Source organism: Rissa tridactyla, chromosome 8, assembly GCF_028500815.1.
Source record: "Rissa tridactyla isolate bRisTri1 chromosome 8, bRisTri1.patW.cur.20221130, whole genome shotgun sequence".
NCBI lineage: Eukaryota > Metazoa > Chordata > Aves > Charadriiformes > Laridae > Rissa > Rissa tridactyla.
Genome location: NC_071473.1, coordinates 4,608,603 through 4,630,505, shown reverse-complemented (window position 1 = coordinate 4,630,505; position 21,903 = coordinate 4,608,603). Strand labels below are relative to the sequence as shown.

Here is a 21,903-nt window from a genome sequence, read left to right as displayed (position 1 = left end):
AATTCAGATTTTGTCATCAGAAAAGGTGGCAGCGTCCTAGGCTGTCGTCGTGGTTTAACCCCGGCTGGCAACTAGGACCACGCGGCTGTTCGTTCACCCAGTAGACTACGGAGAAAAGGGAGAAAAAGGAAAAAAAATCCTTGTGGGTTGAGGTAAAGGCAGTTTAATAGAACAGTAACAGAAGAATTAATAATGGTAAAAGAATATACAAAAGAAGTGATGCAATACAATTACTCACCACCCAAGGATCGGTTGCCCAGCCCATCCCGAGGAGTGATTCCTGATCCCTGCCCTCAGCCAACCCCCATTTATACACTGAGCATGATGCCGATGGTATGGAATATTCCTTTGGCAGCTTGTCCTGTCGATGCTCCCTCTCAGCTTCTATCAGAAGCTGAAAAAGTCTTTGACTTAAGCTAAGCATTACTTAACAACAACTAAAACCATATGTGTTATCAACATTATTTTTGTACTAAATCCAAAACACAGCAACTACTGGGAGGAAAATTAACTCTATCCCAGCTGAAACCAGGGCAGTTGGTGTGATTCTCCTGATAAAGTTCCGTCTGTTGGCTGACAGTTAACTGATGTTCAAAGTAAAATATATAGTTCTCTCTTACAAGGAAAATCTTTTTGCACTTAAGTCTTTTCATTTTTGAAAGTGCAACATTGTTAATGTAAAATTTAGCAGCTTTCCAAAATACTCGTCTGCAAATTAATTGTCATGAACAGCCCTGTCACTTCTGCCATCCCTTCATCAGCTGCAAATCTGATCTGCAGATTTAGCCTATGACACACTTGTATTTGCAGCTGGAACTGGGATTTTTTTCTCTCTTGCCTTTTTATAAGTAGCCGAATCTGTGTGCACGAATGATGTTTTGTTGAAGTGCATTAACTAGAATGTCTGTCTGTAAGGTTCTACAGGCGCTGCAGGACCCAGACTGTTTACCATCCATTTAATAGATGCAAACACAGACAACCTTCCAAAAGCCCACACTTGGTAAGATGAAAACGTTCCGCGTTGTCAGTGCTCGCTTTCCCTTTGTCTTGCTTTAAAGGCGTCATCTCTGTTGGTTCCAGCTATGGATAAGGCATGTGATATGCACAGGTGAATCCACGTGTGCTCCGCTGGCTTGGAAATATCCGTACTCTGCAGCCAGCAAAATAATCGACTTCTCTTCGTATAGCTACGTTTGCCTTCTGCACTAGCTGTGGTTTCCGTTTATCCCGGAGTTGATTATTCTGGATAGTGAGATATTTGTAAGTTTATTTCTACATGTTCAGCAAAAGTATTCACTGAGAAATTACTCACAGCGGTGAGTCCTCGTCCAGGGTTACAGAGAACAGTCGTCCGATGTAAAAGGTAGGAAGAGTGTGCTGTTGGTAGGGCGCAGCACAGAGCTGAGCTCTCGTACGGAAGTCTCCCTCTGCCAGAGGCAGGAAATCACTTCAGCAGGGGCGCAGATTGTCTGCAGGCAGAGCGGGGAGCCCGCCCGTCCGAGGGCTTGCTTTACTTCCAAGTCTCCCGCATCTGCCACCTGCCTCCTCCTCCCCAATACTACCCTATTAAGTTGTGCATTCCTGCTGCAGAAGCACGCTTGGGTTTTATCCTGTCTCCTTTGGCCACCAAAGTGGCTGAGGTTTTCTTTGATTTGCGCAAATTCTATCTATACGTAGCTGATCTAGATTATTTTTTTTCCCCAATAAATATTTGAGATGCGTACTCTGCAATGTGTTATTATTTTATCTCTAGCTTTAACCGGATTGACATTCCGCCTTATGAGTCATACGAGAAGCTTTATGAGAAGCTGTTGACAGCTGTGGAAGAGACATGTGGGTTTGCTGTGGAGTGAAAAAGCAACCAAAGGAAACAGATGCTAGCTCATGGACCACCAAATCAAAAGCTAGAAGAGGCTTGCTGCGAACTTCCTGCTAAGCTGTCTGAAGCATCCGAACTCTAGACAACTTAGAGATGGGGCTGTTTCCCTTCCGCCGCTGGTGGATGAGGGTGGGGGTAGGGGCTTTTGTTGGTGGTCTCCAACTCTATTTTCTCCCCTTTGTTACAATAACCCCTTCCCTCTTCTTCCATCCCCCTCCCCATAAAATGAAATACAGCCAAGTTCGGCATTTGGCTTTGGTTACACGGGATATTCTGCTAGATTTGTAACACATATTGTGATAGGGTCAGTGACTTGTGGGGTTTTTTTTAATAGGAGAATCAAAGTGTAATTAAGAAGGAGCTTAATTTGCTGAGGACTTGCAGCTGGTAGGTGTACCTGGTTAGTTTGTCTTAAATCAAGCTTGAGCCCTTGTAGAGTCCGGCGGGTGCAGAGTGTCTTGACTGGCACCACAATTTGCATTGCACATTTTAAAACACTTGTTTAAAAAGTCAACTTCTAGCAGAAAATACCTCCATATGAACATTTAACTGAAAGGTAAAGAAATCCAAGTTCTGCCTTAGCAGGAAGCTCCCAGTGGAAGCTGTGGCTCACCTTGAGAAAAGTGAAGGAATCTGGGACAGCTTAAATGGTATTGTGTGATTTCTTTTTGGTTGTCCTGGCTGAAATCTAATTGTCTTGCACACGAGAACAATTATTTCCTCCTGCAGAATTACTTTCCATAGTTCGTTCAGATGTAAGTACCTCGCGGAGAAGCCTTGTAAGGAGGAGACAGAGGATAAGAACCTCTTCAATCCCAAAGCTGTGATTTCTGTGCCACTGTTTTACCCGAGATGTGTTTGTGTGACTTCAAATTCTGAGACCCACATGGAAATCGCTGAAAGCCAAGTGAACAGAGCGGACTTCTGTTCGGCAGGTTTTGGCCTTGGGAAAGGTTTATTTGGAGGTTGAGGTAAAAGGGTAACTATACAGTGAGTACATTTTAAATGTTATGAAAAGCTATTGAAAGAATTTATGACTTCAGTTCTGTAGAGATAACAATTTCTCCAGAGAGCCATATAAGGCTATTTTTTCCAATATCTGAAACTAATATTAAAAGGTTTGCTCTCTAACACATTGCTAAAACAGCTTCCCAGGGGAAACAAAAGCAAATCAAATACCTGAATCACTAACATTTTCTTCCAGTTTGCACACCAAGATGAGACAGTATTTTAACAAATAACATGGCTTCAGAAAGACCCAGTTGTCTGTCAAACGTGTCTAAACTTAAGTAAAGCAGACTTGCCTGTATGGGATTTTTTTTCTTTGGCAAGCCTGATTTTGAGAGATTCATTACTGAAACACTTAACAGATGTTATGCTTATGGAATAGTGCATTGAAATTCAGCTGTGGGTAAGAGATCGTTCTTAGAAGATGTCTACTGGAATACTTCTATTTTGTCTTTTTTTAATTGACTTTGATAATAGCTTTAAACTGTGATAGGACAGAAAGTAGACACTTGTCAAAACCCTGGCATCTTTCTCTGTTTTGTTTTTTTTTGTGGGATATCTTTTTTTTTTTTCCTCCATTGACCGTAACTCTTGTGATTTGTTGTTGGGAGTAAGGATTGCGTTGGAGGTGTAAAATCGTACCGTGTTGTGAGATTTGCACGGGGTGGCTAACGATGCTCGTCCTCCAAGACTGTACAGGAGAGGCGTGTTCAGACCCACGTTCTCTAGGAATCTTTTGGCACTTGGGGACCAGTTTCTGCAGGACTGGTTGTTGGGATGTAAATGAAACTATGTGACTCTTTTTTTTTTTTTTTTTTTTTTTTGGAGAAAAGAGAGGAAATGCAACAGTCTGCAGAGAAGCACCTGTACAGTCTTGAGCTGAGCAGAATCCCCACAGCCCTGGCTTTTCGAAATGGCTGTGAAATCGTACCTGTTCATAGAGTGTATTTAATCCTTTCGGTACGTTTGAATGTGCAATAAACCAGTCAGATAGGGAGAAAAAAAAAAAAACCACCACAAAATGGATTATTGCCCGAAAGCTTTGCATGCAGTCTCATGTGGATTTTTCACTAAAAGAGTTTAAAAAAAGAGATACTAAAGCCCACTGCTACCAAAAATCCTATCCCGCAAGCTCTACGTGCAGCACAAGTGGCTCGGTAAAAACCAAGCGAGATGAAGGCGAAGGCCCTTGATTTGGAGATCTATAGGTCAAGTAGCTTTATGTCAACGGTGCAGTTGACATAGAATGATAGTTCCTAATGTCTTTGCTAGGTCAGTGTTTTATTGGATGCACAACATAAGAATAGGCAAGGATTGTTGTTTTGAAAAGTCCGTCTGTCTTTTGCTGTATTTAAAAGCCCTTGTCAAGGTACCTCCTCCGTGCTGACAGTAACGAGAACAGGGCACTGTCTTTTTGATTATTTCAGTTCTCTTCTAAACAGCTTCACCTCCTCTCCCATCGTGTTGTCTTTGCGATTTTGTGCCACTTCGGTGACGAAGACATTTTTTTTGTATCGTTCTGTACATGCATTTGAGGCAGGCCTTAAAGCTGGTTGGATGGATGGAGGAAAATAAAGAACTGAGGCAGAATGGGTTTAAAGCAACGGCTTGTTCTTCCTCTGGCGGGTTCCAAGGCCAGGGAAGGATGAAATGCCGACAAGAGTTCGCGTGGCTTGAGCCGTGGAGTCTCTGAGGGCTCGGGAGCTGCTCGGATAACCTCAGCTGTCTGAATTCGTGTGTTCGTTCCCACTCGGTCTGCCAGCACTTGAACTGGTTGTTACTTCTCAAACTTGCCCAAAGAATAACATGGAGTCTGGTGTTCGTTTCGTCATTTCGTGTTCCACCTTGTACGCGGATACTCTTGGATCTGACCCGAAGGAAATACAAGGTACAGTGTGTCTTTTTGTTCCTGTCCTAAAAGCAAACCTAAAAGCTGGTCCATTGGCACAGCCCTTCAGTGCTTGCCCTGATACTGCTCATCAGCCTATACTCTATGCTCAGGGATGTAGGAAACCACCACTTTGCTCGTGTTTTAAATCGGGAAGAAACGAGACTGTTTTATGAATGTTAGCGTTAACTTGGGCATTAAATGTTAGAGGAGACCCTGCTTCGGAAAAGGCTGCTCGAAGCTCCAGACGGTGAAATCAGCGTTTGCTCAGCGGTATGTACGTAGTTCAAGTCGAGGTGGTTGTGAAATCCAACAGGTTTTGTAAATTAGTGATCCAGCCACCGGGGCCCTCTGGAGCCGGTGCCCAGGTTCAGGGCCGCGTGGCACAGCAAGTTCCCAGAAACACAGTATGGATCTGGTTTTAATTTGTTAATTTTTTTGTTCCTCAACCACTTTATAATGTATTTTTTTAATTTATTATTTTGTAATGTCATGTTTTAAGTATTGCTGCTATCCTTGTTATTCTTCCCACTGTTTTTATTGCAGATTTATTTTGTGAAAGTTGTACACTAATGTTTCATTTTATGTCTAAATCAAAGTATTTAAAGAAATACTAGTTCTATTTAATGTGGTTATGGAACCAGCTGGAATAAACAGTGATTGTATAGTAGGCTGGACCCAGGAGGTCATGTTCATTTTTGTTACATATGCAATAAACTCACAACTTTAAACTCTTGGTGTCTGCTGTTTTGTTTATTAAAATATTTATGGAAGGCACGGGAAAATTGATGGGCTCGTAATCGGAGCGTGGTAGTGCTGCGCTTAGCGTAGCTGGAGGTGGGGGTGGAGGATACAGGCAGGGTGCTAGTGGCAGCAACCAAAAACAGGATCGCTCTGATGGAAGATGATGTAGCATTACACAATAGTAAGATTTTAAGAAAAATCCAGTTTGTTTGACAGAGGCAGAGCGGAGCGTGGCGAAGCCGTCCTGCTGTTGGCGCTGCTCTCGGCGATCGAGCTTTGCTCCCAGGAGCGGCTCAGGCTGCCCCTCTGCGGGGGGCTGGGGTTGTGGGGGCTGACGCAGGGGACGAGGTCTGGAAATGCAGCTGATGTAACGGATTTATACGGGCTGCCCAGGTAAGGCTTCCTTTCCAGGTAGAACGCTTTGTTTCATTCATTCTTTAACTGATTCATTACCAGCTTGTATCTTTTTCCCTTCTTACCTTATTATTTGCCCTGTTTTTTATCCAAAACCTCAGTTTTCGGGAAAGAAATTATAACACATACCCCCCCCTTAATTACAGTCGGAGAAAGATTCGGTAATGCTGATGAATCTCTGCTTTCCTGGTTGGGTGTTGTTTGGGGTTTTTTTTCCTAATTAGCAGTGTTTGCAAGTGGAGAAAGACGGATGGGAGTCTGAGGCGGGTGCCGGCAGGGATCGCTCGGTGCTCAGCATCGGTGCGCGCTGCAGCAGAGCCTTCCCGCTCTGAAAGCTGGGATTTCTTTAATCTTGGTGGTTTTGTTTTTTTTTTAAAAAAAGGAGGGATAATTCAATAATGTTTTTTATTCTTTGGATAGCTTCCCAATGTGATCGAATGCACTAAGACGCAAGGAGCAAACCAGTGGAGCTGGCTTCGCCCACCCCCTCGTTTCAGCCGGCAGCAGGGGCTGGACGGCTTCTGCTGGAGGGTTTGGAGCAAGGAATGCCGTCAGTCCTTCCGTGCTCTGCCAAACGCTGGTCCTTTGCATTTCCTCTAATAAATACTTCTTGGGAAGCGTTCCTGATGGCTGGTATCCCGTTGGTGTGCAGATGTAGCTAAGAGAGACAGAGGGTTCCTGCAGCCCGCTCCGGTGCCTTCGGTGCGCTGTAGAGGGGCTGCTGCAGGACTTCTGTTTGAAGACCTGATAAAAAAAATTGGTATTTCTCTCGAGAAGTCTTGCAGAACTCAAGACTGTCTCTTCGATGGGAGCTTGGCGTACCAATTACATTCCTCAAGTTAAAATTTCCGGTCTCCTCCTCTTGCCGCAGGACGTACAAAGCGCGCGGTGAGCAGGAGCCACCGGTCTCGCGGTGGCGATTTCTCTTCTGGTTTCTGCTGCTGCCCCGGTGTCCCCGTGGCTGCCCGCCTGGGGAAAGGCGGCCGCTGCCCACCGCCCTCCGCTTTAAAAACGCACGGCGGAACGGGTTTTAATTCGCAAGAAAACCTCTTGCTATCTTCTGTTGGTGCTTTACAGCCTGATGCCTGGCTAAAACCCTCCCTCTCGCTTCGCTTTTCAGCCTTTCTTCCCGTGTGGCTTAGGGTGAAACCAAAACCCCCATAAATAATTACAGATTAAATAAATCGGGGGCGGGAGGCGGGGGATGGAGGGCAGGAGGGGAGGATGCTGCCTCTCTTTCTGATCGTGCTAATTTGAAACAAGATCAGAATGGGATTAGAAACGTATAGAACCCCTTCCTGCAATCTCTCATCTACCTGCTGGATGGACGGTGCAAACAACACGCACTCCCCCCCCCGGTCCTGCGGACCCTCTCCCAGCCTTGGCCGTGGGATTATTTTATTGCTTGGAGAATAAACGCCCCTGACGTGGGACCAGGACGCCGCTGTGTTACACAGACGTGCAATAAAAGAAAATCCGCCCGGAGAGCTCGTGGCTGGACCTAAGATGACGGGAAGGAGTTCGGGCGCCAGCAGGTTGAGAGGGACAGATGTTTTTCTTGCACCACAACCTGGTTTTTATGGCCTGCAGAAGAGGAAGGATTGCTTCAGGGGCGGGAGCGTCGTGCTGAGTTTGCTGATCTCCATCCCAGACCCAGAAGGGGCTGGCACCCGGAGTGGAGGTCAGGCTGCGGCTGGAAACCATATGGGCTGAGCCACAGCGGTCGCCGTGCAGGGAGCGGGGAGAGGAATGTTCCTGGAGAGCCGGGGAGACCCTGCCACAACACACTTGGCCACCCCATTGCGGTTGCTGGTGTGCAGGTCGACGAGGATCATGGCGGGGAGGGCGAGGAGGAAGGCCACCAGCCACACCAGGCAGGTGACCGCCCACTGGTGGTCCCTTGACCTGCACAGGGTGTCCAGAGGCTTGATGATGGCCACAGATTGGTGCTCGTGATGGTGAGGATGAAGATGCTGGTATGCATGGTGAGGAGGTTGAGGCTGAAGAGGAACCTGCAGCCCCAGTCTCCCAAGTACCAGTCCTGCATGAAGTATGTGCAGACCACGAAGGGGACGGCGGGTAAGTACAGGAGATTGGCTGGGGCCAAGGTGATGAGGTACATGGAGATGGGGCACCTTGTGGAGACGGTGACGACCACCAGTGTGTAGATGTTTCCTACCAGCCCAACCACGCACATGGTGGCCAGGGTGCAGCCGAGGAAGGAGGTGACCAAGAGGTCGCCGGTGCTTTCTGCAGAGATGTCGGGCTGGGTGGTGACATTTCTGGGAGGGCAGGGCACCAAGACACACGTGGCTCGGCTCCATCCTCCCTCGCCGAGAGCTGCTCCGGGGAGATCTATTAGAGGAAACCCCGACCTGCAGAAGCGGGAGCTGCCGGCTGAGCTGTCCCGGCGCTGGGCTGGCAGTGGGACAGGGTGGCGTCAGCATCGTCATCAGCTCTCTGCTCCCTGGAAAAGCCATTTTCCTTCCCCACGCACAGCAAGGGGGGGGACCAGCCTCAGTGGAGGTGGGATTTGTCCCTCTGTCCCCACCAGCCCTTCCCGCTGTCCCGGGCACCTGCCCCGCTCCGTCCATAACGTGTATTGCTGCAGACTGATCATTTTCTATGACATTTGTTTTTAATTACTATTCTTTTTTTTTTTATTTTTCTCCATCTCCCGGGTCTCTCCAGGTTGACCTCGGAGGCTTCACGGGAGCGGGACGTGGCCCAGCCTTGCCCTCTCCAGGGGGCTCAGCTCCCCGTAACCAGGTATCAAAGGAGAAATTAATGTAATCAAAAATTCACTGTGGTGTCTTGTCCCCAGAGCTGCTCTGTCCCGTGGCCAGGAGTGGGGGGGGTTCAGTGTTGCTGGATTTTAGGGGGCTTTTGGGACGGGAACCAGCCCCCGCCGATCCGGTGCTGGGAGGGACGCAGCTCAAGGGTCCCAGGGAGGCGAGAAGAAGAGTCCATGGACTGACCCGAGTCCTTGTGAGCAACAACGGGAGACACAAAGCTCCTGGCTTCACCCACACTTTCAGGATTAATTAGCAACGCTGGTGAGGGGGGAAGTGACACCCCCCCACCCCGGTCTGCAGGCGATGGGAGCACAGGGAGCCCCAGGGCTCTGTTCTAGCGCCGCTTTGCACCCCAAAACCACAATTCTACGCCTCCAAAAGGCCACAGAGCCCTCGTGGGAGGTCACCCCAGGGCAGGGGCGGGGGCTGGCTCCCGGCCCACAGGGGCTGCCGTGTGCCGGGGTTCCCCTTCCAGCAGCTTCACCCCCAGGGTGGGACTGCACCCCCGCACCCCACGGCGGACCTGACCCCCCCTCAGCAGAGCACCCTATAGGGGACCTACCACCCCTCCCCATGGCAAAGCACCCCCACAGGGGACCTGCAGCCCTATAGGGGACTTGATCCTTCCTTGGCAGAGCCCCCCCCTTAGGGGACCTGACCCCTCCAGCACAGCAGCCTCACAGGGGACACGCACCCCATAAGGGACCTGAACCCCCCTCGGCACAGCACCCCCATGGGCGACCTGCACACCCCCCCCTGCTATGGTAGAGCACCCCCATAGGGGATCTGCACCCCATAGGGGACCTGACCCCCCCTTGGGGGAGCCCCCCCATAGTGACCTGCACCCCATAGGGGACCTGACACCCCCCCCCTCCATGAGAGAGCACCCCTATAGGGAACCTGCACCCCCCCCATGGCAGAGCACCCCATAGGGGACCTGCCCCCCCATAGAGGACCTGTAGCGCTATAGGAGACCTGACCCCGCTTCGCAGAGCCCCCCCCCAACAGGGGACCTGCCTCCCCCAGCAGAGACCCCCCCTCGGAACCACGTGCAGCTCCTCGCCCCGCCCCTTCCCCTCAGGCCCCGCCCCCTTCCCCCAAACCACCGCCCGTCCGGAAGGGGGCGGGGCCGCCTGGAGGACCGCCCTCCCCCGCCTCTATGGTAGGTTTGCCGAGACGGGACCGCTCGGGCCGCCCGTCTCTCCCTCGCCGCTCCCCGCTCCCCGCCGCTCCTCTCTATGGTGCGGGGCGGTGTGGTCACGTGGGGCGGGCAGGCCGGAAGGAGCCGGGCAGCGGCGGCTAAATGAAGCGGGGCCGGCGGGGCGGCGGACGGGCTCGGTGAGTGCCGGCCGCGGCCCCCGCGAGCTCGGGGCGCTCCTGCCGCCCGAGGAGAGCGGCGGCGGCAGCAGCAGCAGCAGCCCGGCGGCGGGGGAGGGGTTCACGCCGGGGCTCCCCGCCTCGTCCCCTGGGCCTTGCCCTCCCCCCGGGCGGGGGCTCCGCTTGCCGCCCTCGGCTGGGGTCTTGCCCCGTGGGTCCCCCCCCCCCCCTCAGGGCCGGGTCCTTCCCCCTGCTTCCCTCAGGCCCGGATCTTTCTCCTCCCTCAGGGCCAGGTCCTTCCCCCCGCTTCGCCTCAGGGCCGGATCTGTCCACACCTCAGGGCCGGAATCCCCCCCTCAGGGCTGGGTTCTTCCCCTCACTCCCCCTCAGGGTCGGGTCCCCCCTTCCCCTCAGAGCCGGCGTCGTCGTCCCCCCCCACCTCAGGACCGGTCCCTTCCCTCCGTTTAGGGCCGGTTCTTCCCCAGTCCCTTTTCCCCCCGAGGTCAGGGGCCGGCCCCGGTGAGGCCCTCGCCTCCCTCCCGGCCCCGGTGTCCTGCTGAAGTCTCGTGTGTCCCCCTGCCATGGAGGGGTAAAGAGGGTGGGGGGCACCCGGGTACAATTTCCCGGCGCTGCTCTCCGTGGGGTCCCTTCCCCGGCTGGTTTCAGGTATAACCTGGGCTGGGTGTTTATACTCGGGTGGAAAAATAGCGTCGGCTCCGGAGCTGGTGGGGAAAGGCGGAAATAAGCTTGTTCTTCACTTCTGACCCCCGTCTTGTTGTGGAAACGCTTGGTGCCGTTGGGACATCTTGACATTTCAGGCAGCTGCTGTGGGAGCTGCTGCAGAAAAGAAACCCAAAACACAGCTGTCCTTAGAGTTGAGGGATGTGTGTAAGAGATACTCCTCCTCTTCCCCTCTCTCTGTTCATTTGAGTGCTAGCTCGGCGTGGTGGGGGAGAGCTCGTTCCCCCAAATAGCTGGAGGAAGGTCAGGCTTTCACGCAAAGTATTTGGAGACTAATGAGCTGTAGCTAACTCCAGCGAGCGTGTGAAGAGAGGAGCGAGAGCTCGCCCAGGCAGCGCTCCCGCACGCCGGTTTGGGATGGGCAAAATGTAGGTCGGCTTAAAAAGTCACTGTTGTCCTGCTGGCTTTGCAGCTGCGCTCGCCGGAACCCCTGCGCGGCTCCTGGGTGGGTAACGGCCGCTTGCGCCTGCGAATGTGGCCCAGGAGGTTTTTCTTTTCATCTCGCCTCCTCTTTGTGACCTGAAGCGTTGTCGTCGAACGTCTTCTAATGCCTGACCTTAGAGTCTTATTGAAAAATACTTAAACCAGAAACATAGCTGTCATATGAATAAGTTTAGTTGTCGATGTTTCTATTCAGCTTCCTTACTGCTCGTCAAACAAAGTTCAGTTTCTTACGTGAAGCGTTACTGTTCGGTCACTGGTTTGAGACCTCTGATGCTTTTTAAAAAAGAAAAGCTAATGTTGCTGCTGTGCACTTTTCTTCCCGTTGTCAAGGCTTAATGCTGAGGGACTGTAGCTCGGTTGTCTGTGTGCTTTTTCACAGCGTCTCTCCTTGTGTTTCTTTTCCAGCTTAGTGACTGCCCTACAGAACAGCAGACTCCTCTTGCTTTATTTCGGGCAGCGATCCTAAAAGCAATAGCTAATTGCCTTGGTGGCTGAAAGGCATGGGCAGCATTAGAGCTAAGACCTACAGGCAGATCCCCGTTTCTCTCTTCTGCTATGTAGTGGTTGCTTCCTCTTTCTTAGAATTTCTGCTGTCTCAATCAATGTACTTTGGAGCTGTTGCAGGTTTCCAGCAGTAGCAATGGAGGAGAAGGCAGGAGTCCCTGGTCAGGTGGATAGACTGGACTTTGCATGCTCAGATATAAAGTGGCCTCCCACTTCCAGAGAGGATGGCATGAGAGCTTTTTTCCTTCAGTGACCTTCAGTTTGGAAGGTGAGAGGGAATGTTTGAGATCCACCACTCTGCAGATCCAAATCTGGAGCAGGTTCTGGTACGTCCCCGTCTGGGTACCATGTTGTCGGAGCGTGCAGTGCAAACCCTATGGTGGGACCCGTTTTCTCTAGGACTAGTAGAATTGCAGGGACAGCTTTTAATTACAGAACTGTGGGGTTTACAGCTTTAATCTGAGCTTTTCATTTCTAGGATGAATGCCGTGCAAAAATTCCACTGCCTTACACCAGGCCTTTCGATATTGTAAACATCTTAATAGATTTCATGTGCTGGGTGTCTGCATGGTGTGACTAGATGTTAATAAACAATCATCTTGACAGGAGTTTGTGCCTGGAATACCACGACTTGGGAAAGCACTCAGACCCACTTCCTGAAGATCTGTAGAGACATTCAGCCCACTTGGTAGTGCTGCATTTTGGTAATGAGCCTTCTTCCGTCTCTTTTTCTTTCTTTCCTAGGACGTTTTCCTGTCAGCCTGACTGCAGGCATCCTTCTCAGGCAACTGCCTAAGTCAGGGCACAAAGAACAGTTCCTGGAAGGGCAGCTGGGGCAGGCTTTACTGATGTTAAGGTACATTCTGGTTTCCAGCACAGTGCTGGCAGCCTTTTCCTGGGCTTGTGTTTCAGAAGCTGCCTCGGAAGTCCAAATTCCTGGGTAGTCCATGCTTTGTCTGCCTGAGAATGCAGTGGGCGTTACTGCCGCCGGCGAGCTGCGATCGCTGCTTGTGCTTTGAAATTGGACACAAATTACTAAAAAGACCTGTGGCAAAAATAGGTGGAGCAAGCACACAACTCGGCGACTTCTGCGCAGCTGGAGAGAGGCAGGAAGCGTATCTCGGGGGCCAGGAGCTGATTAGCAAGCCGGAGTGGCACAAACCCAAGTGCAAGAGACGTGGAACCCTTCGGGTGTTTTTTAGTGCCTGCTGGAAGAAGTTCCCATTCATTATTTTGGAATGGATGTCTTATTTTTATTTATTTCTTTTTAAAGTCATTGTGAGTGGTTTACTGTGTCATAGTGCCGGCAGCTCGGCGCGGCGATGGGCGTCGGGGCTTGCCGCCGGCTGCGTTCTTTTTGGGACAGTCAGAACTGCGCCGCTAATTCCTCTCGTCAGAAACTTGGGTGTTTTTTTCTTTTTGCACGTGGATTTGGTCTGGAGATATTTTAAGTCTCCATTTAAATTATTGAATTCAGACATCTCCTTAACTACTTAAAGGAGGGGTGCTAATGGTCTCAGACATCTGTGTGTGTGCTGAAATAACAGTGATGTGTGATGCGTGCCTTGGTCGATGGGTGGGCTTTTCAAGCTGCTACATGTAACTTCAGTTTCTCTCAGTAGGGTCTGTCCCCAGTGGGGTAGGTGCCTTTTTTTAAGACAGCGAGCAGCAGAAGACGCGAAACATGCAGTTTACTGGGCACACTAGCTGTCTTCCAGTAGCAGCCCAGGAGATAAGGTTACCTGTTTACTGACGTGGTAGTTTGTGTTTGAAATTGAGCTGAATAACGTCCCGATCAGCATTGGTCTGACGAGAAGTAGGGTGGTCTTCTTTTAAACAGGTTACTGGGGACAGGGAAATCTGGGAAATCGGGGAGGGATAGGCAGGAAGAACAGCAAAAAGAGAAAAAAGCCACTTAGCAGTGTCCTGGTGCCACGAATAAGGTATCCTTGCCAAAGCACTGAGATGTGAGATAATAAGGAATGTTTTACTGAGCTGGAATAATCTTGTTCTCAGCAGCCTTTGTGTCGCTTTTATAGAATTTCAGGTTGATTTTGGAATATCTCCGGAGTGATGTTTTTCCTCAGGGTCAGTGCTTAAGAGCTTGCCACGGTTTTAAATTTGTAACGATCCTTGATAAAGCTTAATTGCTGAGGACTAGAAATCGTACAACTTCTGAATGACACCTTTCTCCTAATTACCAGCGCTGCTGTGGTTCCTTCCCTGTGTTCATGAGGGGAATTGTCATTGTCCAATATAAGTGGAAAAAGCGCTGGGCTATGGGGAAAGATTTCAACACCGGGCAGCTGCTACGCCAAGTCCCGATGCCATCTTGTAGTGTTTCTGACCCACGCTGGGGGAAATTTCAATTAAGCGTGGCTTCCTTGCTGGCTTTGGGGGAGCCAGATCTTTGCTGATGCCGACAGTGCCTGTCTGTTCACAGGGTGACTTTTGGAGGCTGTCGTCGTCGTCACTCGTAACGAGAAGCAGAGTTGATGAGTTGAAATAAATCTGGGAGCGTGTGTAGGTGTCAGGGTGACCCGAAATGTTTTCAGTTGGCTTCTGAGGACGAGTGCTGTGTTGCTCACACTTGGTCTGCTTACCTCTGTAAGGAGGCCAAGCTACTGTTTGCATTATTTAGATAAACATTTGGACAAGATCTGGAGAGGCACTGTGTGATATTACTCTGTAGTGGAAGGTCATCAAGATTTGTAGAAGCTAGAATCTTTGTTTGGGGAATATAAGGATGGAAGATGGCCTCAAGTAATATATTTTGTCTAAATAACTTCTCACACTTCTGTACTGCTTTGTCAATACTGACGTGCCCTTACCAAGCTGTGGGCGCTGCTGTTACTGTTTCTCAATTGGCGAAAGGAACACAGCAGTTGCCTTTTTGCAGCCTTTGCAAAACCAGAATTAGGAACGGATTTACGCTTCTGCTTCCAAATACCGTCCCGAAGATGTGATGCCTTTTTATGTTGGATGGAGGGGGGAGGGAAACCTCTCCCTGATGCTTCCTGCAGATCCTTTTTCCTTGAAGGTACCTGATGGCCGGTAGCAGAAGGAGAGCCTACCCACACACCCGTGGGAGGTTCAAAATGTTGGATAAACATGTTACAGTGGGATAGCAGAGTGGAACAGGCAGCGATGTTGACAGCTGCCTGCAGCAGAGCGGCGACGCTGCCTGGAAGACTTTCCTCCTCTCCCTGCTCTCTCTGTAGCACGCTGTAATGCGATTTGAGGAAGATGACAGCAGCAGCATAATGGGGAGGCAGGAAAAGAAGCTTTTTCTCCCTTGCAGGAAACCAGCGGCGTAGGGCGTTTCATACCTCCCCTGCTGCTAGGATTTCCAGCTACAGATGAACAAGACAGGCAAGACTCATTAGCAGTAACTTGGCTAGCGTAAATAGTTCATGTCCTCTCTCTATATTGTTAAACCGGAATCCTATTGTAGTGGAGCAGGCTTTATTGTGTATAAACTGGGAGGTGCCCTCGGATCAGCCATGGCTAGCACAGACCAGCCCGCGACAGCTGGGACACACCTCTGACTTGAGCACAGTGTCTGAACAGCGCTCCTCAGCTTAATGTTTTTGTGTTTGTTTAGCAGTTTGTGGCTGCTTTTACTGACCCTCCGTCCCAGATGGTTAAATAATCTGTTTGATGTTGTACTGTTGCAACACCCGGGAAAAGAATTTATATTCTGCTATGTGAAGGCTTAAACAGTGTTGGACACTTGACTGCGATGACTAAGGGGTAGGCACGCAAATTCGCAGCCTGGAAACAGTCGCATCCATAGCAAATGGACTGACTGCAGCCTGCGTAACCTCTTAGCTGTGGCCTGTAGTGGTTTTCGTAGTCTTGCATATGCAAAATATTTATTATCCTTGGGGTGAAATTGTTAGGTACCTTGCAGTCTCCTAAATCTGTGTGACTGGACCTGGAGAATTAATGTGCAGTGCTGCTTTCCTTGCTTTTTAGCTGGCTAGCCGATAACTCATTAATTTGTGAACTTTAATAGGCTTCAGAAAAGAATCATGCTGGATGTGGAGCACCTCTAAATCTGGCCATGATCCGGTTTCACTGTTATCGGTTCTGATGTAGTGTTGTGCTCACCTCAGATAGATACCTCTTTGTTTTTTCTGCTATTTTAACACATTCTGCTTAAACCCTGCCATGGCCTCTGCCACGTGGCGTGGATGAAGTCAGACTGGACAACTGTCATGAGCCTGGAAGGCTGCCCTCGGTTTCTGCCACTGACAGCCCGCTTGCTGGCCTGGAATCGGTTGCCCACAGGGCCAACGCTTGGCTGCAAACAAAACCAGACCTGGTTTTACAAAAGCAGTTGCTGGCTGGCTTGAAAATCTTGTAACAACTGGTTATCTGTGGTGCTTGAGCATAGGACATAGTTTCCGTTCTTCAGACGGGTTGGTGGCAGTCCCTCTTGTGCAGCAGTTTTTGGGTGCAGCTTTTCTTTTTTTACTCTTTCCAGCAGGAATGGGTGCAGAGCATGAACCTGCTGCTCAGGTATTGTGTGTGCCTTACAAGGTTTCTATCAGTATTTTACTCTCTGTAGTTAAGGCAGTTGAAGACTCTTGACTGCAGAGTGAACTTGGCCTCTTGGCTCATTATGGCTTGAAGCTGATTCTTGTATGTATTTAAGCCCTTCAATTGAATGTGTAAAAGCATCTTTCAAAAGCAGCGTGTGATCTTGGACTAGAAGCACACATAGATTGAGTGCTAGTTAGGCATCTCAGCTGGGGTCGCATAGCGTCAACTCTTAGGCTGCAGTTTAAGATCTTCCCCCTTTTTGCAGTTTATTTTAGCATCCTATTTCTGTTCTCCCAGTTATGCTGTGGTGGATGTGTGAGGAGAGAAGGTATCTGATCTGAATCCTACAAAAAAGTTTTCCAGGGCATTTCTTTTCAAAGCTGTAACAAATGCTGGTGGAGCTCAGTGTGAGAGGAGGTGACAAGCTGCGGTGTGGGAATGTGACCATCTTAAGCAGGTCTTGCTCTGAAAACCTTCTTAACATGAAGCCACAGCTTCTGGCCAGCACTGGCCACTGACCTTGGAAATTATGGTGAATGCAGATGCTTAACGTGGTTCAAAAAAAAGGGTACGGCTGTAATAACCGGAATATGTGACCTGGGAAGTCATTCTTTTTGGAAGTCCCTAATTCTGGGATGTTTGACACCTTGAATGGTTGGTGGCAAACTTTTAAGTCGATACTTCTAAAAATACTGTGCAGGTTGACACAGAAACCTTCCTTTTTGCTAAGGTGGGCTATTGCAATAAGTCGGGGTGTTTTTGGTTTTTTTTTCCTTCTGTGCCACCTCAAGGTCAAGTCTTAGCTTTTGTATTGTCAGCAGCTTTGTGAAATGAGGTGAGGTGTGCTTTGCAGGCTGCAGCCATCCTTGAAAGCAAAGTTTCTTGTGATGGGTTCAGGTCACACTTAAAATAAAATAAAATTTAAAAATTCCCCTGTTCCTTTCCACATTTGCTCCTGGTAGTGCATTAGGGATTTTTTCTGGAACACAGCTTCCCAAGTGCAGCTTAGATCTTTGTTTCCAGAGCTGGTCTGCTGGGCATCAGCTTAACATCTAGGATGCCATCGCAACCTATTAATCCTTCATGAATTTAAAAGTCCTCCGACTGTTACTGCAACTAAAACTAACTCTTTGTGCTTTCCAGCCTTCTTGACTTCGCTCTGGTTTGTCCCTCGCTGCCGCTTTTAACAGTGTTTTGCTGATTTTGTGCAGCCTGTCCCTTTTCTTCTTCCTCCCGCTGCCCACCGCAAATAGCTGGGAGCGGAGCAGGCTGCTGGGGGCTCGTCTAGGTGAAAGCCGTGGCCTGTGAGGGTTACTCTACCCAGCAACCTCGAACTCCTTTATTTCCCTCTTTCTTCTCCAGTGAAAAACGGTGCTAGGATGGGAACCTGAAGTCTCCTGCAGATGTGCATCCAACTTGTTAAATAGCTCCTTAAAAGGTTGCACTTGGTTTTCTTTGTTCTGTTATACCTTTTAAAAGTGACACTCGGCATCTCGTAAAAAAGAAAGAGAAAATGAGACAAAATACTAAGGATTTGGAGAGAAAATGCTGCGTCCTTTCCCTTGGAGGGCTCTATGAAGCACAAGTAACAGAGGAGCACTCTCATATGTATATCCTGGGGCACGGAGGGCATTTCTCTTGTTCTTTTCCATGTGGCCGCTGGCTTGATGGGGAAGAGAAGACAGTTGCAATTCATATTATGTAGAGCCCTGGCAAGTATGTGCAGCACCTGGTAGTCCGTGGAGTCCAGCTCTTTCAGACAGCAGTGGGTTTTAATGACGGTGCTGCCCACAGAAAGGAGCCTCTGCCACCTGCTCTTGGGATACATGTGAGTTCGGGGCAAGAAAACTGGAAGTAAAACTCACTCTGGAAGTGGCAAAGTTGCAAATCACGTGGTTTCACATGCTCTTCCGTTCATCCCCACCCTTCTACCACAAAATCAGAGCAAAACAGTTCTTTAAAATGATGGTTTGGGAGATAGGCTGTGTGCCCAAAGAGGTTGGGTTTGTGTGTACGTGCTGCCGTGGTGAAGTGCTGAGCTGCCAGTGCCTGAATTGTTGCTTGAGCATGAAATGCCAAGCTGGCATCTCTGTCTGTGATGTGGGAGGACCATTTTGGATTTTGGGATTACTTTATATGATCCTGCACATGCCAGAAGTCTGAAGCAGGCAGAGTAGTATCCTTTACAGGAGCAAACTGGAGAGACGCCTCCTCCCCCCCGAAGCCTCGAATTTTCACTTTGTTTTCAAAATGAGCTACTCAAGGCAAGGGCATTAACTCCCCTTTCCAACCAGACTTCTTAAGCTTAACTTTTTTTTTTTTTTTTAGTGCTTGATTTGATAGGGAAAGCAAACGATGGATCTAAAGCTCCCCACCTCTTGAGCCAGCATGGGGGTTTTTTTTTTGCATACATCAAAATTAGCAGTCTCTTGCTGGTCAGAGAGATGTGACAATACGGAGCCCTGTTATTTAGCAGAAGGACTGAGGGGGGGGTCGTGATAAGGCAGTGAAATGTCCAGCAGTTGACCTTGATGCCAGTCGTCAGGGAATAACTTGAAGGCATCAGAAGCTTACAGTTGAGTTGAATTAGTAGTTGCCCATTTTTGGAGAACACGTACATCTGGTTCAGAACAGTTTTACATTTTAGAGAAGAGCTCACAGAGCAGAGGTAGGTTTTGCTAGGAAAACTGGTGTCATTGTAGGGGGCCAGATGTTAGGTGAGTAAGATGAAACTGGACAGATTTCTTTCCTCGTGTATTTTGTGTAATAGAAGCAATAAAAATGGAGATTGGGTATTTCAAAAAAATATGATTGAGTCATACTGTCACCTTAATGGAATGATGAAGTGCAAGTGAGGTTAACTGAAAGTCTTGTGATGTACAGACAGTTGAGATGTTTCCTCTAAGTCCTAAGTTGACTTTCAAAATGGGAGAAGTATAGTTAGGGATTTGAACCCAAGTAATCCCTAAAAATCTGCTCTCTTAATTGCTCCTGACTAAGCAATTTTCATTAGACCGCAGCAATGACACACAGATGTAGCTCAAACCCTTTTAATCCATAGCCTCTCCTTTCAAAACATCTTCTAATGTGTTCTTGGACGCGCGGGTGACTGAGAATTGCCTGTTAAAAATGCACAGCGGAGCTCTCCACGAAGCTACAGCGCTTGGTCCTTGGTCGAGCCACAAGCAGGTTCTAATAAAACCAGCCAACCCCACCTTAGCGAACTCGTAGTTTGCTTTTCGTCGATGCAGTGAGCATTAAGCACCCGCGGTCATCAAGAGAGCTCCCACCAATGGTAAGCCTTGGTGGAAAGGGCATCGCTTGGTTCAGCGCGTGTTTCACAGTGCGGCTTTTCTTCTTGGGTACAAGACGGTGAGGAATGGGGAACTTCTGTAAGATAACTAAAAGTTGTGGTTGCTGCCAGAGAAGTTTGAAGACTCCCTGTCCCTCTTGTCCACCTTAATAACGTTCTAGCCTGGAGCATTGCTCCTGGAGCTGGTTGGGATGCTGGTGTGGCTGCAGAAATAGTCGGTGCTCTTCTGAGATATTTTCTGCAGAGTGCGTGTATTGGCTGTCTTGTACATATGGACAGGTAAACATTCCAGTTTGCTTTACTTGCCACAAAACACATCTGGTGTTACGTTGTCTTATATTTTGGTGGGACAAAATCAGTTCTCTGACTTTCTGTGGTAGAACTGTGTTACCTGTCTCTTAATGGAGAAAAAATTGTTTACTTTGGCCTCTGTTCCTTGATCTTTCTCAGGTCTCAGGAATCCTGTCTTCCCCTTCTTAGAGGGTGTACGTGTCTGTCTAAAATCCTTTGGTAAGCCAAGCCAGCTGCTCATGTCTTGTGAAACATTTAGGGAGTGTTTTAAAACTTATAATCTAATTCTGTTATTAAATGATGTTCTGGTTTGTTGTTCCTCTCCAGCACATACTATGGGTCCAGATATTTGTGGCAGAGCTACATGGGTGCAGTTGTCATAATTCTACCCCCGTTCTGTGCTCCTGAGAGGAGCTTTTGTGTGATAACTGTATCTGGTTGTGCTGTTTTCATAGCAAACCGATGCGCTGCTGGAAACTGGGTGGTCTTGCCTGCGAGGCACTGCTGTCTTCAGGAGGCCAGGGGTAAGGCTTTTTGGTTTTGGCGTGGTTTCCGACTTTTGTCTGAGCAGTGGTTAGCCCTCCGTGCCAGCCACGTCTTAATCTCTGCCTTTATTCCTTTCCGAGGTGCGAGGCACTGGCGGTAGCTGCCTTGTGCGTGGCAAATAGGGCTTGTTTGTGCACGGTGGTTCTCGTCGGGCGTATGATCAGGGGATTTCTAATTTTTGGTTGGGATGATGCCGCTTAACATGATCAACCGCTGTGAAACTCTCCCCGCTTTTGCGAAGTGACTGTTTCAAGGAGCAGCCCCCAGAAGACCGTGAACCCTTTGAAATGTTTCAATGAAATGCTCGCCAGTTAAGTTGGGCTGGTTTATTTCCCTTCTGTTGTGCTGCTTTTTTTTTTTTTTTTTTTTTAGGGCTGAATTTTTAGCTTTTCATTTTGCTGGTTGTCACAAGCCATGCATTATTTAAGTAGCTTCTCTTTGTTTTAGCAGCTTGAAAGGAGCCAGAAATTCACCTTGCTCGCAGGCTACCAGCAGACACGTTTGCTGCCCGCAGGCAGAAAGTAGGAGTTGATGCTCTTCTGTCAACGTAGGTGAGCAACGGTGGTGTTGCTGTATGGGGGAGAGGCTAAATCACACAATGATTTGATGTTGCTGACATCTCTTTCAAGTTGTTCTTTTTTTTTTTTTTTTTTTTTTGTTTTTCCCCCCCCCATTCGGTTGGGATTTCAGTTCCTGCCTCCCCTGCAGTGCTTTCTGTCTAGTCCTGTTGCCTTGAGCTAGAGCCAGAAAAGAGCACTTTGAGTCTAGTCCCGTCTTGGGTATGTGGGAGTTCGAGATTTCAAATGCTATAAGTGTGTGTGTGGGGAAATATATTACACCGTCTCTAGGAGGGGGGTCTCCCCTCGACTGTCGCTTTAAATTCCAGCACTGTCTGAAGATGCTCATTGCAGCACAAACGCGAGGTGGAGGGAGCAGGCTGGAGTTCTGCTCCAATTACTGCAGTCCAGAAGCGCCTGCATATACCGGGAGTTTAAATATATGCACAGTACCGATGCCTGCTATTTTTAGCCTAGGCTAAAAATAATGTAACGTGGTGTTTGCAGGGATTTTGAATGGGTTTTGGAAATCCTTGTGTAAGCATTCTGTGTGCACCTGAGACCTGCTTCACCTCTTAGCAGCTGATCCGGCGACTCGTAGTGGTGGTTGGGACCAGCAGTTTCGTAGATTATATATTTGCATGTACAAGAAGCTTGTTCGGGAAGTACGTGTGACTTCAGCTGTCGGTGTGAGATCTAGTCAGTTCAGAGAACAGTTACACCTAAGTCCCTGGTGGTCTCTGATTTTTCCGGTAGCTGTTCTGTTTAATGCGTTGTTCTCCTCTCAAGTCGCTGTAGGAAAAACCTTAATGGGGAGGATTTTATTGCCTGTGCAGTGAAACAACTTGTATGTGCAGAGTCGTGATTGCATGGAGTAATATGGGAAAATGGAGGGGAGATTTGGTGGAACCGCA

General features: G+C 48.8%; 3 protein-coding genes across 8 annotated transcripts in view; 2 read left to right on the top strand and 1 right to left on the bottom strand.

Moving 5' to 3' along the window:
- SMURF1 (SMAD specific E3 ubiquitin protein ligase 1) overlaps positions 1-5,506 on the top strand; it is a 47,995-nt gene extending 42,489 nt beyond the window's left edge. For 2 of the 4 annotated variants that reach the window (XM_054211698.1, XM_054211701.1), the window contains exons 17-18: positions 925-1,000; positions 1,754-5,506. In XM_054211698.1, coding sequence (XP_054067673.1) covers positions 925-1,000; positions 1,754-1,853 — 176 coding nt within the window. In that variant the 3' untranslated portion in view covers positions 1,854-5,506. Of the gene's footprint in view, positions 1-915; positions 1,001-1,753 lie in introns of all 4 variants that reach the window. The other 2 variants (XM_054211699.1, XM_054211697.1) reach the window with 1 other exon arrangement.
- Positions 5,507-7,615: 2,109 nt separating this feature from the next.
- On the bottom strand, positions 7,616-9,463 carry LOC128913695 (urotensin-2 receptor-like). The gene is given in 3 exon segments (XM_054211744.1): positions 7,616-7,875; positions 7,878-8,215; positions 9,423-9,463. Coding segments are annotated over 3 exon segments (639 nt in total).
- Positions 9,464-9,862: 399 nt separating this feature from the next.
- RNF216 (ring finger protein 216) overlaps positions 9,863-21,903 on the top strand; it is an 82,760-nt gene continuing 70,719 nt past the window's right edge. The window contains exon 1 of one of the 3 annotated variants that reach the window (XM_054212049.1): positions 9,863-9,890. The gene's annotated coding sequence lies outside the window, so the exon portion shown is untranslated. Of the gene's footprint in view, positions 9,891-9,911; positions 10,067-20,905; positions 20,984-21,903 lie in introns of those variants that run through there. The other 2 variants (XM_054212048.1, XM_054212050.1) reach the window with 2 other exon arrangements.